At 41.7% G+C, this 16,815-nt stretch overlaps 1 protein-coding gene across 1 annotated transcript in view; it reads left to right on the forward strand.

The window, feature by feature from the left end:
• The window catches only part of Nckap5 (NCK associated protein 5), a 544,909-nt gene that overhangs the window by 328,257 nt on the left and 199,837 nt on the right, over window positions 1-16,815 (forward strand). The window contains exon 8 of the mRNA XM_035445835.1: window positions 8,621-8,659. Coding sequence (XP_035301726.1) covers window positions 8,621-8,659 — 39 coding nt within the window. The remainder of the gene's footprint in view (window positions 1-8,620; window positions 8,660-16,815) is intronic.

The raw sequence follows: 16,815 nt of genomic DNA on the forward strand, positions 1-16,815 counted from the left end.
TCAGAGTCTTACAATATCTTTAAAATTACCATCTCAGTAACTCAAGAGGAATACAACCTGTCCTGGTTTTCACAGACTTTGGTTGCCCAGTTGAGCACATGCCTGGTTCCTCCAGTCTACCGCCTTGAGACAATGCCTCCCCTCGGTTTGCCATTATTTCTCCAGGGCTCAGTGTGATTCTCAACCCACATGAAGTGTTTAATGCATGTTTGTTAAATGACTAGCTGAATGAACAGAAAGGGAACAGCACGAAATTAATTTCCAAATTATTCTCTTGCAATCCTACATGCACATTTAAAGTAATGTCTTCCTTTGTCTTCTCAGAGGTAAACAGGCATCTATTATGCACCAACCCTAAACAGAGTCCAAAGAATAAATAATGGGAAGGGGTAAAGTACACATCCTTAAAGACAAATTTTAATTTGAAAAGACCACATGAACTTTTCCTGGGAAAGGCTCAGGTCCAAACACCAGCACAGCTGCCCTATCCTGTAGGATAGACATGTGGCACTCCTGCATTTTATGTGGCAAGACGGTTAGGCAAAATAAATGAATGCTGGTTGAGGCTGTACCTCAGTGGACAGAGCACATTCATAGCATGCACAATGCCCAGGGCTCGATCCCCAGCAGTGCATATACTGGTTGTCTTGGTACCCCAAGGTCATCTTTGACTATATAGTGTAGACAGATTTCTCTTTGGATCACCAGCTTGCAAAAAACAACATGGAGACTCATTAATTATGAAAATTCATCCTTAACTCAGACTTGTTTCTTTTTTATTACCATTAAATTATTTTATTTATTTTACATACCAACCAGTTTCCCCTTCCTCCTCTCTTTCTGTTCCCTCCCCCCACCTCCCATCTATCCCCCATCCACTCCTCCTCCTTTCAGAAAGGGGCAGGCCTCATGTCATATCACCACATTGAGGCAAGACTAAGCTCCTCCCCCTGCATCAAGGCTGAGCAAGGCAGCCCTGCATGGGGAATAGGTTCCAAAATTCAGGCTTGTTTCTAACTAGGTCTTATAACTTAAATTAACCAATTTCTGTTCATCTACATTCTGTCACATGACTTGTGGCTTTTACCTCTCCCCCTGTATGTCCTGCTACCTCTCTATCTCCCTTTCTGACTCTCCCACACATAAATCCATCTCTTCTTTTCTCTCTGCCTGTAAGTCCTGCCTAGCCTCTTCCTACCTAGCTATTGGTCATTCAGCTCTTTATTAAACCAATCAGAAGGGACCTTGGCAAAGGCACATCGTCACAGTGCATAAAAAAGATTACTCCATAGTAACTTAGTGAGTTTGAGGCCAGCTTGGGCTACATGAGACCCTGTCTCAAAATTCAACCCTCAAAAACATGGAGAAGAGTGCAACAGATGTTTAGTAACTCGTATTGAAGCATTCATGCCATGGGCACATACCCAACTACATGCATTTACAAATGAAATCTATGTATTGTTCTTCAAGTCTGACATGAAAAAAGTGGCCTGTCCTCTGTGGTTTCCTTCCTGACTGCCATTTGCCATTAATGGAGTCACTAGTCTACATTTGGCCCTGCCCAGGTGACTTCTCTGACTACATAGTCACCCCACACTTTTCTCATAACTTCAGATGGTTCCCAAGTTTTATGAATGAAGAAAGTCACATTACCCTCCATTTACTAAACCTCAGTATATGTTGACAACACAAGCTAAGTGTATGTGTATGTGTGTACAAGTGTGGGAGTACATGTGTGTGCACATGCTTATGGAGGCCAACAGTCAACCTTAGGTGTCATTCCTCGGGTGCTATCATTATTGTTTTTTGAAATAGGGTCTTTCTCTGCCTAGAACTCACCAAGTAGGCCTGACTGGCCAGATAGCCTCAGGGATGTCCCTGTCTCCACTTCCCCAGTGCTGAGATTACAAGTCCGTGTCACCACACTTGGATTCTTCCCTCCATGTTTAATGTGTCTTTGTGTATGATGTGTATATGTATGGATGTTTCATATGTGTGGGTACACATGGGTACGGCTGCATGCATGAGCCCACGTCTGACCTCAGAATTATCCTCAAGGGTTCTTATTCCTTATTCATTGGGTCAGAGTCTTTCAATCAAAACTGTAGATTGCCAACATAGCTAGTCTTCCTAGCCAGCTTGCTCTGGGGATCCCTTCTCTCCAACCACTAAGGCTGAAATTACAGAAGGCCACCATGCCCACCTATCATTTACATGGGTAGTGTGATTGTTTTTGCTTTTTTAGCTTTTCGAGGGCCTGTCATCCAGCTCCTAAATGAATCACACAAATGGAGGCGTATTCTTAGTTTTGAATGTCTTGCCTTAGCTTGGCTTGTTTCCAGCCAACTTTTTAAAAAATTATCCCAACTACCTTTTCCCTCTGTGCTTTTATCTTTCTCTTCTATAATTCTTACTTTCCTTCCTACTCAGTGGCTAGATGACTGGCCTCTGATGTCCTCCTCTCCTAGTTTTCTTATTCCTTCCCCTCCCTCATTTCTCCTTTTATTTTCTGCCTGTCAGCCCCACCTATCCTTGCTCCATCCTCACTATTGACCATTCAGCTCTTTATTAGACTATCAGGTGACTTAGACAATTACAGTAACACAGCTTCACAGAGCTAAACAAATGCAGCATAAACAAAAGTCACACACCTTAAAATAATATTCCCAGGCACATGGGTTAGCACACTTGGTCCTCACACTTGCATAGTAGGTACTTTACTTTAACCTCTATGTCCTCATCCCCCTAACCCCATGCCTGGCTTTATAAAAGTAGGATCTGAAGATAGAACTCCGGTCTTCATCTTTACAAGGCAAGCACTTTAGCGACTGAGCCCTCTCTAGAGCCCTAAATCCAAGTATTTCTAGGGACCATTCCCTAAAATTCTCCTACTTGTTTGTCCCTAGCTGCCTCTTTACTGTGTGGGATCCAGAGGATGGGAAATCCATCCAAAGAGCATTTTTAAACATGCACGTGTTTTCAACTAGATTGTAGCTACTTTGCTGGCATAGGAGTTGTTTTGTAAGATAAAATCCCCAACAGAGCAAGGGAGACTGGCAGTAGGCAGCAGGGGGTGGGAGGGCTGTCTGGGCATGGTGACTTTCATCCCCCACTAAGGACTAGTCTGCTGCTTCTAGCCCTCCACCACAGAGCGCCCTGAGGCCTTGTCAACTAGGTAAGAACTGGCTGAACCCCCTAGTGTGCTCTCTCTCTCTCTCTCTCTCTCTCTCTCTCTCTCTCTCTCTCTCTCTCTCTCTCTCTCTCTCTCTCTCTCATGGTCAGGGGACACTTTTCAGTCCAATAGCAGAAAAGTCAGCAATCTCACCTTCTTCCTGTCTCTGGAAGGCAAGTGCCTAGAGGAGAAAGGACCAATAGTATAAAAACAAACAGGTAAAAGAGCCAGGCACGATGGTGAACATTTACATGCTGGGGAGGTAGAGACTCAAGGAAGCCTTGAGTTCACTTGGTGCTTAGTGGGAGGGAGCAGGAAGGCATTGTGTGGGTGGGAATGACAGTTTTCTGACAGAATTCCCACTGAGGAGGAAAGGAGCAGATCTGCATGTCTCCTAGGCCAGAGCTGGGCTGTCTCCACAGAAAACATGGGCAAGTTTGTCCCACAACCCAGAGGCAGAAAAGCTGTCAGCTCTGTTCCACTGTCTCAGGTCCCTCTGGCTCAGGCCAGCTGCTGTTCTGCCTTTCTTCTGAGAGGAAGCTGCCAGGTACCCCTGGAAGTTATTTGTTCTCATTAACCAGGCCTGGCAGGATGTGATTATCTGCAACCCAAGAGCTGAGGGCAGATTGCTGGAGCCCTGTGGGTAGGGCCATATCCTGGCAGCATCATGTGTGCCTATCAGAGACTGAAGGTACCAGCTCCTAACAGCAGCTCTGAGATACACCTGGGAGGGGTGACCGTTAACAGCAAGAAAGCTAAGAAGCCATCTTCACCGACAGTAAAGAGGGAAGCATACATACCTTCCTTCCCCAGAGAATCCATAGGTCCATCTGGTACTTCTACCTCCGTGTCAGTAGCTACAAAAATATTGTTCAATTTTCAGGTAGGACAAACAATTGTCCAAGGGACACATGTCAGAGGGAACTTTGTCCAATACAGAGTCAGTAAGCCCACTGGGCAAGGAGCAGAGTGCAGAGATACAGAGTTTTTCCTCTCAGGGGCTGTTATGGTTAGGATATTACTCTATGCCCCCCATTAAATCACAGATACAGCCATTTTATGTGACCACTGTTAACACAGAGTGGCTTAAGAAAGCAACCCGTTTGGAGGAAGAAAAGAAAATATTGATATTCGGCAGTTTTATGAGCAAGTAAATCAAATCCAAGTCTGAGATTTTTTTAAGTAAATTATTTATGATCTGAATTAACTTTCGTATATTGTTCTCCAATTCTGCCTGCATAGACAGCTCAAGCCTTCTACTTTCCTTCATTTGCCAACAGTAAAAGAGGTGATGTATTGTTTGACTTTAAACTCTCAGATACTTATAAATTGGAATGAATGCTTAAAACCTCCCAAGATTTGGGGGCTGGGAGAAATCTCAGTCTATAAAATGTTTTGCTACAGAAGCATAACTGAGTTTGAACTCTAGAGCAGACATAAACCAACAGGTGCCTTTCTGTGTGCTTTTTACCACAGTGCTAGGGGTCGAAACAGGCAGACCCCAAGTCAGAATGTCTAGCACACATCAGTGAGCTTTTGTGGGAGCTTTTGTAAGAGACCCTGAATCAAAAACTTAGAGGGAGAGCAATTGAGGAAAATACCTATTGTCAGTCTCTGGCTTCCATGTATGTGGTGCATGCACACACACCCAACCACACCCAACCACACTCAACCACACCCAACCACACCCAACCACACTCAACCACACTCAACCACACCCAACTACAACCAACCACACCCAACCTCAATGTGTAAATGTATGCAAATTTCTAAAAGATACTTTTTTCCTTCAAGACTATTACTAGTTTCAATGAAAAACTTTCCATTTTTATTTAATGTCAACAGGGTAAATTTGGAAAGTTTTTACTGGGTGAAATACGCTTTATGCATATGATTTAAGTAATAAATTATGAATAGTCTTGATTCTAACTATTTACTTCTCATGGAGTAAATACCTTCTGCCCAAAACTCAGTGTTAGCTTATGTTTTAATTTTCTCTGAGATTTGCTGGTAGCCAACTGTCATGAAGGATGTGTTGTTTTGTCAATATTGAGTCAAGAAACAATTAAGCCCTATGAAAACATTCACATTCAAAGTGTTCCAAGATTATCAGGCACACAGAGATGAACATCCCCAAAATAAATGTGTTACCCAGTGCAAAAGTAGATGAAAGCATACCTTCTAATCTGCCTGAATCTGACAATCACCATAATGATAACATATATGCACTGTGTGACATGTTTAATGGTGTGATTGTAACCACCAGCCTGCTATATCTTTGCTCTAGGTGTCCACATCCCAGTTGTCAGATGTTTAGAAATTTTTTACTGAATGACTGAAGGAAGAAATGAACGCAAACTAGTGTGCTTATACTCTATGACATCTAAATATTTTATTTGTTTTCACTTCTTCATTTATTTGTGTGTGTGTTTGTTTGAGTGTATGTATGCATGTGTGGGGGTGCCTGCCCCAACGTGCACACAAAAAGAACAGAAGAAGTGTCAGTTAACATATCATGTCTATCAGCTGGGCAGTGGTGGTGTATAACTTTAGTCCCAGCACTCAGAAGGCAGAGGCAGTCATATATCTGTGAGTTCGAGATCAGCCTTGTCTACAAGAGCTAGGTCCAGGACAACCCCCAAAGCCAAAGAGAAACGCTGCCTTGAAAAATGCAAAAAAAAAAAAAAAAAAAAAAAAACCAAAAACCAAAATAAACATATCTCTATCTTGTTCCGCCTATTCCTTTTAAGCAGGGACTCTCCCTGAACCTGGAACTTATTTTGTCTTGGCTGGGCTGGAAGCCACAAAGCACCATCAGCCTCCCTGTCTCTACTCACCTTGAAGCTGGGGTTACAGGTGTTTGTATGAATGCCCTACTTCTTATGTGGGTGTTGGGAATCTGAACTTCAATACACATGACTGAACAATCAATCTAGGCCAGTGTTTTTCAACCTTCCTAATGCTGAGACCCTTTAATACAGTTCCTCATGTTGTGGTGACCCCAACCATAAATTAACCTCGTTGCTATTTCATAACTGTAATTTTGTTACCTTTATGAATCATAATGTAAATATCTGTGATTTGTAGTGGTCTTAGTTGACCCCTGTGAAAAGGTCGTTTGATCACAAAAGGGATCAAGACTCACGGTTGAGAACTGCTACCCTGGGTCCTTAACTTTCTTTTTAATGGTTGTCAGATTCAGTTAGACAGGCAACATCTTGTAATATATAGTTTATATATTACATTTAACTTTGTATTATACAAATTATATTGTACATACAGCATATATTAGGAATATTCCCTAATTAACCTATTAAGTTCTATATCTTCATATAGACTTTGGATAAAATATCTCACATTGTAGCCTAGATTTGTCTTGAAATTGAGATCCTGCCTTAGCCACCTCAGTGCTAGGTCTATGGGCATGGACCACTATACATTCCCTACCAACTTTAATTAGTCATAATTAATTTTATCAGCAGTAATCATGTGGTAAATAACTTCTAGGTGATGCTGAAGATTAGCAATGTCCACACTTATTGTGTTTTTAAATATGCAATGTAAATATGATCTTAACATCCATATTGAAAAATAGTGAAAAACTATATGGAAGGCTTCTCAGGTCTTGAAAACTCAGAGAAATACTGTTGGGTTTACACATGGTTTTTAGTCTTTCCCTCTAGTTGCCACTGAAAGGGACTAGAGTGTCAAAGTTGGCTTAGCTTTATTATGATTCAGGTCTTTGTCTGAAGAGGAGTCCAGCTTTCCCTGAGGTTCCAAGTTGCTTGAAGAAAATTGAAATTCTGTTAAGAGATTAGTGACTACACAGGCTAGGGCTCCATTGATATAGTACTTGCCTAGCTTGCAAAACATAAACCGTGTGGTGGGTGGTGTTTGCCTATATTCCCAGCACTTGGGAGGCAGAGGCAAAGGGGTCAGAAGTTCAAGGTCATTCTTGGCTACATAGGGAGTTCAAGATCAGGCAGGGATACTAACACCTTGCCTCAAACAGTAATAATACAATACTGAGGATTATGCTTGCTGTATGTTGCAAGAAACTCAGAATAATATTGAAACAGGTTCTTGCTCAGTGGAAGTTGAGCAGCAAACTATATAACCGATGACAAGATTGGCCTTGGGCTTTTTATATTTCTCTGAGTAAATATACTTAATATGTGGTGCTTGTTGTCAAGATAGCTGCTGACATTCCAGAAATCACTTTTTAAATTAGGATATATGAGTAATACAAAGTGGTAGGTTTTGTCATGACATTTTCATCCATGTTCAGAAAACATTTTGATCATATTCATCTCCCTTTTACCCTGTCTTGTCCCCCTTCCTCCATCCTGTTGGTCCTTTTTCTCTTCCCAAGTAGCTCTCCATACAGTTTCATGTTTTTCTTAAAAATATAGATTCCACACATGAGAGAAAGCATATTATATTCATTTTTTTCTGAGTTTGAATTATTTTGTTTAGCATGATGATTCCATAGATATCTACTTTTAATACCAGTAAGATTTCATTCTTTATAGCTAAATAATATTCCATTGTGTAGATATACATTTTATTTGTTCATTTGATGGATACCAAGGCTGATTCCATAATTTTATTATAGCATGTGTACAGGTGATTTTATTGTTTTGTTCTTTGAAGGTATCCCCATGAGGTGTATAGCTGGGCTCTATCAGTCATTACTTTCAAGCCCCACACAGAAGAAAGGAATATTAATCCAGGTTCTCCTCTTCTTAAAGACTCTCCTACACACAAGAAAAATAGTCTCCTTATATCTCATTGGCTGGAACTCTGTCCTATGGGAATAAAAGAGAGCTGGGATGTGCCCAGGCCTCAGGGTCAAAACTGGGATCCTTCTGCTTCAGAATAAATTAACAACCACCAGATTGTGTTACAAGAGGCAAACGCAAGAAGAGGATGTAGGGGAAGACAGAGGAAGGACATAGGCCACACAAAAAATGGACTGCCCCATTCTCTTCTGCCTGCCTTTCTGGATTTCCAGTAATTTTAGACAGAGGAACATTAAGACAGGAAAGTAATGGAAGGAGAGTTAAAGGAGATGATATACCAGTGAGATGGGAAATTGTGTACAGATCATTAGGATGGTGTCTCTCACTGCTTTGTGTTTTAGCTTTGATGAAGTACTTTACATATGAAAGGAGCTTATTTCCCCAAATATGGAAATGTGAAAGTCAAGGTGTGAATTATCTTCCCAGCTGAACCATCTTAATTAGCCACAAGGTCACCTTTGGATATAGCAAAAATATTACCCAGAAGGACATGCTTGTTATGAAAAGAGAGATCTTTCACAGGTAGAGAAAAGAGGGATATGAGGGGCTCATTACAGGCTGGAAGCTGTGGGAAATTTGTTGGTAAATGAGCATGCATTTATAGAAAGTCTGTTATAACTGACAACAACTTTCTTCCTTTTTATAGGTAGCCAACCAAGTCGTTCGAGCTCTACTCACTCAAAAGGTAAGCTGCCTTCTGCTTTTTACTTTGAAGTGTTTCTGTGAATGGCATGCTCCTTATACCATCAATAGCAGTTTGCTATTTGTTTACTTGGGTTAGAACTGCAAGTGTGTGTGTGTGTGTGTGTGTGTGTGTGTGTGTGTTTGTGTGTGTGTTACATAAGAAGTAATATCAATGAATAGTTCATTTATTCTTGCAATTTAAGCTCTTGAGAAAGTTGAAAGAAGGTGTCCTCCTTTCAGTTGTGTTGCTGTGACATATAGTCTGAGAAAAATCAGAGAAGTCAGTGCAGAAACTGGCAGTATTATACCCACAGTCAAGAGCAGAGGACGTAAAAGCATGGCCCCTTGCTATGCTAGCTATGTCTTCTCTTATACTTCTGGATCCCTGTCTAGGGAATGGTGTTGTCCACAGTAGGCTGGAACTTCCTATATTACTTAGAAGTCAAGGAAGCACCCCATAGATATTCCCACAGACCACCCTAATCTAAGCAATTCATCATTAAGACTCTCTTCCCAGGTGACTCTAGGTTGGGTCAAGTTGACAGTTAAATTGACCAGCACCTTTTAAAAATGAAAGATTTGCAGGTCCACAAAGGAATAGCAGACTCTTAGCTTTATGTTTTAAAGCAAACTAAAGAAGTTGGTTGGTCATTCCAGTTCCTAGGACCCGAAGGTCTTGGGACAGCATTGAAAGACCTGTCTTAGTTAGGGCTTGTATTGCCTTGAAGAGACACCATGACCATGGCAACTCTTCTAAAGGAAAAAAAAAATTAATCGTGGTGGCATAATCTTATAGTTCAGAGGGTTAGTCTATTATCATCATGGCAGGAAGCAAGGCAGCATGCAGGCAGACATGGTACTAGAACAGGAACTGAGAGTCCTTACATCTTGACTCACAAGCAAGTGGTCTGAGACACTGGGCATGGCTTGAGCATATATGAGAGTTCTCCACAGTGACACACTTCTTCCAATAAGGCCACACTCCAACAAAGCCACACCTCCTAATGCTGCCATTTTCTTTCACACCACCACAGGGCCTAAGCCTCAACAAAATGTCTTTGAGATTAGAAAAGTTTTCTAATTCCCTCAAGCCTTGAATTCTTTGTCTGTATAATGGGCATGTTGATAACACCCTTTTACCTCAAGATCCTGGAGGAGATTTGAGATAAGAGGGTGGGGAGCAGTTACTCGGGAGTCATTTTGGATCAATACAAAATAAACATAAAAACTCTGATTATTTCTTTGTCTGGCAGTGCATTGACCTCAGGACAGTTTATTAGTTATTTGTCTCATTGTTGTGACAGACTGTCTCACCAATGGAACTTGAAGAAAGAGTGGTTTATTTTGGCGTCCAGTTCAAATATTAAGTCCATCATGGTGCAGAAATCATAGCAGCAGGAGTGTGAGGCAGCTGATCACATGGCATCCACAGTCTGGAAACAGACAGAGATGGATGCTGGTGCTCAGATCATATTCAGGCCAGGACCTCAACCCAGGGAATGGATCCCATCTATTTCAGGAGAGTCTTCCCACCTCCATATACTCAGTCTAGAAACCATCTCACAGTTATGCCTAGAGGCATGTCTCTTTGGTGATTCTAGATCCTTTCAAGTGGACAGTCAGTATTAGCCATCACAGCCAGAGTGAGTAAATACACAGTTGCCCAAATTTGACAGATTTGGTGCATTTTATTCAGCAATTTCCATTTTAGCCATCTCTCACTGACTCTAAACTCAAGTTCCCTCAGATTTTGTTTATTCTAACAATTTATGCAAAACATAAACTTTCCTAAAAGAATTGCCAGCTTCCACAGCATGTCCTAGAAGATATGACTAGGAAGAACAAAGTAATTTGTACCACCTTGTCTTTAATAGAAAAGAAATTGATCAGATGCCTGTGCCCTCTCACAGATATTCTTAAATATTATTTAAATTTATGCTGCACACAAACTGTGATTGTATATTTGCTAGACATCTGTTATTTTTCCTTTAGAGAGTAATTTTTAACTATTTCACAGTTGATATCAGCATCATGTAAATAAAGACATCCAAGTACATTACTTAGAGTTTTCAGGAACGTGTTTGTAAAATAGTGATGGCTTACATAAGCTAAAAGGCTGTTTCTTTCTCATAAATAAATTGCTAGGTAGTCGGTGTGGGGCTGGTATTGTAGCTCTGAGTCTATGAGGATTCTGACTTCTCTCATTTTCCTGTGAGATGAAGCCCCACTTCCCTGGTGTGATTAATGGTCCAGTCCAAAATAGCTGCTCTAGCTCCAGTCATTGTACCCACATTCCACTTTTTCAGAAGAAAAAACAAGAATAGTTTGTAGAGGGTAAAGAGTGCATGCCAACAATTTAAAAAGAAAACCTTTACGTGTATTGTTTACTTATTGTCTGTCTGCCCTTGTGTGTGTGTGTGTGTGTGTGTGTGTGTGCGCGCACTACAGCATGAGTATTCCAGTCAGAGGGTCTCTCCTTTCACCATGAGGGACTAGCTTGACAGTCATCCCCTCATTAGCCCCCAGCTGTCTTGTAAGATGACATCTAGAATCTTCCATAGGTCATAACTCTTACCTCCTTGAAGGGACTTTAATCACAGAGCCACACCTAAGAAAACTGGTAAATAGGTCTCCGCTGTAGATAGGTGTCCAGAGGACGACTGGTTGTCCTTTTAGTGTGGAAGAAGGTGAGAATCAGATGTTGGTGAATAAACCCAAATTTCTGCCACAGTGTGCCTAGATACCTTTCTCTTTGATTTCTCAGCTGTTTCTTACTTGTTGAAAACTCTGTGCTCACTTTATTCCACAGTGAAGGGAGGACAGGAGAGCCTTTGCAGCCCTGTGCACAGCCCTTGAAACACTTCTTCTTGTCTCTTTAATGGAGCCTCAGGGGCCTGGTACAGTACAGAAGAAAGCCGGGTCCTTCAGGTCAGCCACCAAAAACTAGCTGCATAAATTCAAGTAATAGGTGGTAAACACATCCGTGCACTGCAGTGCAGGTGGCTCACCAGGTACACAGACACGAGCTACCACTGGGCAGTATGCGCCAGGGATTTCACCAAGCAGGAAGCCCGTGCTGGGGTTTCTGAATAGTCCACAGGGTCACATTCTGCCAAATATGTACCTCCTGGTTCTCTCGGGGCTCTAAAATTGCTTCAAAAAGTCGAGATTTTTCTCTTCAATTATGAACATAACAGGGCTGTGGATATAGCTCAGTGGGTAGAGTGTTAACCTTGTGTACACTGCTTCCCATGTGTAAACCTGACTCAGTGGCACAGGATTTGTAATCCCAGTATACAGGAGAGGGGGACAAGAAAATGGTAAATTCAAGGTAATTCTTGAATATATAAGGGGCTGGAGTCCAGCTTGAGCTACATAAGATATCTCAAGAAAATTGGGAAAAAATGCAACCCACATGCAAATGAGAAAAATTAGTTCCAAAGACAGATGTAGTTGGCACAGGTTTATATGACAAAAATCGTTGTCAGGATTTCTTTCTTTCCCTTTTTTCTCTCTTTCTCTTAAACACACACACACACACACACACACACACACACACACACACACACACACACACACGTGTGTGCATGATGTTATCTGTGAATGATATATTTATTTTTACATTTTTATTTAATTTTTAAAATGTGTATGTATGTATGTATGTATGTATGTATGTATGTATGTATGCATGCATGTATGCATGCATGCATGCATGTGCAGTGCCCACAGAGTCCAGAAGAAGGCATTGGATCTCTTGGAGCTAGAGTTAAACAGGGAGTTGTGAGCTGATCAACATGGGTGCTGAGAACTGAACTTTGGTCCTCTGGAAGAGCACATACTCTTAACTGATGAGCCATCTCTGTATATCTAAATGATTCTGTTTTAGGCCTCTGGTGATACACAAAAGCCTCTCTCCCATGGCTCCTATTCTTTCAGGGCTATCACAAACCAATATCGTTCCACTCTTAGCAAAAATTGGCCACACCAAAAACATTGACAGGAAGCCAAGGATTTTGTTCCTATAGAATTGTCATTTTCTGCCACATGTTCATATACTCTCCTGATCAAGAATTCGGTTTCTCTGGTGATCCTCAGTTGGTAAAATGCTTGCCTTGTTGTACAATCATGATAACCTGGGATCATTTCCCAGACTCCACATAAAAAATCTGGGCAGAGTGGCATATATAGAACTGGGGAAGTGGAGACAAAGCTGATCCCTGGAGCTTATGGCTAGTCAGCCTAGCTTCAACAGCAAGTTCCAGGTTTCAGTGACATCCAGTCTCAAAGTACAAAAGAAAGGTATACAGTACCCAAAGAATGGCATCAGAAATGTCTTCTGTGTTATAATTTAAAAGCAGCATGAGAAAGACAGAGCTCATGCATGTGGAAGTTTTTTTGTTTTTTGTTTTTTGTTTTTTTTTTAATTAGGGGAAAGTGAATGGGAAAAAGAGGAGGGAGACCAGCCTCTGGGGACAGGAGCAGAAGAGAAAAGAGAGGCAGGGGTTGGGGAGACAGAGAGACAGAGAAGGAGAGAGAGAGAGAGAGACAGAGAGACAGAGAGAGAGAGAGAGAGAGAGAGAGAGAGAGAGAGAGAGAGGAGAGAGAGAGAGGAGGTGGGCAGGGCCCTTTTAAAAGGAAACATAAAGAATGTGCACAGGTCATTCTCTTAGTGGCTGCAGCTGAGGGTGTATCCTGTCAGAACCCCAAGGGCAGGCCAGTACAGATGCCTGAATGCTAACATTCTGCCCCCTGTGCTCATACATATGTGCACCTGTACATACATATGTATCTGCACATACATGAACTCTCACACAGAACCTGTTCTCATTTGGATCAGTAACACTAAAATGACAACATTATCACTTTCCACTATCATTTATATTTCAAAATCATAGTACAAATAGTGTCAGTAACCCACTTTGTATATGTTATCATCAGCAAGTCAATTACATTACTGACTATGTAAGTCTTCTGTATTCTCCAACATTATTTTTCCACTAATACCAACTTTGGAAGAAATAAATTTTCCCTGGAGTTAATTTTCCCTTTTTTTTAACCTTTGTGCTTGTAGAGAATCCAGATACTTGCATGGTGCTTTTTCTTCCACAGTGTAGAGGGAGGCTGGCATATGATATATTCCAGTTTGGTGGTAATTCATATAGAATGACAAATACAAAATACACAATTTTGTAGCTTGAAAGAGCCTCATGCTCCCATATATTTCACATCAGGGAGATGCCATTTGACCATCTGTGCCCCCTTCTGCAGCAATGGCCTCTGTAGATCTGGTTACTAAAAATTTATAAGCACTCACATAAAGTAGTGAAAATCTACTTTTTAAGTCCTTTTTAATTTTGTTCAGTGTGCAGCCATGTGTGGGAATAGAAAGGCACTTCTCCCACAATTGGAATTACCACAAAGTGTCAGAACCTATATATGGTTTTACCTAAACCATTGTGTCTACTTGTTAACCTTCAGTGACTTACTGGCTCTTCCCACATATGTCAGTAGGAGTGAAACGTATGTGATGAAAGCCACCACATAGGCTGAAGTCCAATGCTGATTGTGCTAGTTAGTTTTATGTCAGCATGGCCCAACCTAGAGTCACCTAGGAGGAAAATTATCTAGATTAGGAGCAGGGGGCATGGGGGCAGTTTTTAGTTCTGGATTTATATAGAAAGACCCAGAATACTGAGGACAGCCCCATTCCTCTAGACTGAGCCCTGAGATGTGTAAGAGTAAGCGAAGGTAGTTGAGTATGAGTAGCAGCAGGCAGATGGTCTTTCTGCTTTTGATATAAATATGATGTGACCAGCTGTCTCAAGCACCTTCCCTACAATAATGCACTGTAATCTGGAGTTATAAGCCAAATAAACCCTTTTCTCCTCTAGGTAGCTTTGTATCAGGATATTTTATCACAGCAACAGAAATAAAACCACAACAGCTAATTACAGTCTCACAGGAAAAGGTCAAGATAGCCACTGGACATTGGAAAAAATCTAGAAATGTTGTTGTGTTTCCTTGGAAAAACATTCAGGGTCTACTACATGTTGAGTCATACTTTAAATTAGGAAGCAAGATGTCTCAGAGTGGATCTTACTTCGAACCTTATTTCACAACTAGTTTTGTAATGGCTCCATTTACTGTAATTGCATAAACTGTTCAGCCATCACACGAATTAAGAATGGCTTAATCTGGTCCTCTGGAGATGGATCAGTGGTTAAAGTGCTTGTCTCTACAAGCATGAGGACCTGATTTTGAGCCCCCCAATCCCATGTAAAAGCTGAGTGTGGTGACATATACTTGCAATCCCAGCACTGGAGAGATGAGAGCTGGAGATGGGGCTGCTAGGTCAGCCATCCTAGCTTCCTTGGTGAATTCCAGGACATCAAGAGATCCTCTCTCAGACTAAAATGTGTGACACAGCTGAGGAATGACTCCCATAGTTGTTCTCTGATCTCCATACACATGTGCACATGAGTACCACACACACACAAACACACTCACAGTGGCTTAACATCAGGACTTTATATTGAAGCATGGTCATGCCATTAAACACGCAGAATTCATTGCTTGTTCTTATCCTGACTCAGCCATTCATACTATCTGCTGGGCCTTTTAGGTGCCTGATGTTGAGACTGCTTGTTAGTTTGGGGTGTGAGCAGCCTTTCCAAGCTCTCTATACAAGCTTTGAAAACATCAGCAGAGAAGGGCCCATCACTGAAAGCCCCTAAGGAGTGGCATTACTAGAAGAGATTGGTGCCCCTGACCCAAGGAACAAGTGACACATCTGAGCTATTGAAAGCCCAAATTTTATGTGGTGTCTCACTTTACATATGGAGAAACCAGAAACTATTTTTGAATAATTCAGTTTCTCCCCCTGCTCCCAGTGTATGTATGTGTAGGCCAAAGGTCAACTTCAGCTTTATTCTTCATATACATCTTGTTTTGTTGATGCAGGATGTCTCACTGGCTAGGCTGGCTTCCAGGAATCTGCCTGTCTCCACTTTCACACTCCTGGGGTCACAGACACTTGCCACCATGCCTATCCTTTTTATGTAGTTGCTAGAGATCACACTTGGGTCCTGATGGTTGCATGGCAAGCATTTTTCTAACAGCCATATCCCTGTCACTGTTTCCATTTTCTATCTGAAGAAACACACATTTGTTTTGAGCAAAGTACACCTGTGAAGGTCTTGAGATTTAAGGAAACCAAGAGGAGAGAGATGGTCCAGCCTTTGCCACTAGCGGCACAGCTAGGGTCTGGCATGTGAACAGTGTAGAGTCATTTCCCTCCAACAGCTTTTCCAGGTAACTGTTCTCAGTCTTGGTTTCAGTACTCTGTAATGCACAGGGTCTGAACAGTTGCTCTCCTACCAACTAAGATACTAATATATCACCTAGCCCTTTATGACAGCTGGCTTCCATCCTGAGCACAGTACAAGGAGACAGACAGCTGCCAGCCTCCGCCCAGACAGCTCAGAAACAGTCCAGGAGGGTTGTTTTCTGTCTCAGTTCCCTCATATTGTCTTTATGTATGTGTACATGGGCACTCACATATATTCCATTAAGTTTGGAGGTAACAGAACTAGGACATCAATGACTGTGATGTTCAGTCTTGATCATCAGCTTGAATCACCTAGGATGCAAACCTCAGCAAGTCTGAAGGAGTTTTTTATATACATTTCATTGAAGAGGAGGTTTCTAATCTAAATGTGGACATCACTATTTCATGGGCTGGGATACTGGACTGAATAAGATGGAGAAAGGGAACTGAGTGGCAGCATTCATCTCTTTCTCTCTCTCTCTCTCTGCTTCCTGGCTGTGCATGAAGTATGACCAGCTGCCTCACACACCTGTCTGTCACCATGCCTTCCCCACAATGATGGACTGTGAATCCTTAAACTGTGAGCCAGAATAAACTCTAACTCCCCTAAGTTGCTTCTTGCTGGGTATATTTTCCAGCAATTTAAGTGACTAACACAGTAAATGCCCACAGGTTCTGTGAGCATTATATAAACACTGAAGACCACACAAGCAGTTCTTTCTTATCTACAAACACTCAGAGCTGAGCTCAGTTGCTGTCAATGACCATGAGACTGATATCACATTCCTATATCTCTCCTTCTCTTTACCATGTGCTGGGCTGGACAAACC

Source organism: Cricetulus griseus, chromosome 5 (assembly GCF_003668045.3).
Source record: "Cricetulus griseus strain 17A/GY chromosome 5, alternate assembly CriGri-PICRH-1.0, whole genome shotgun sequence".
Taxonomy (NCBI): Eukaryota; Metazoa; Chordata; class Mammalia; order Rodentia; family Cricetidae; genus Cricetulus; species Cricetulus griseus.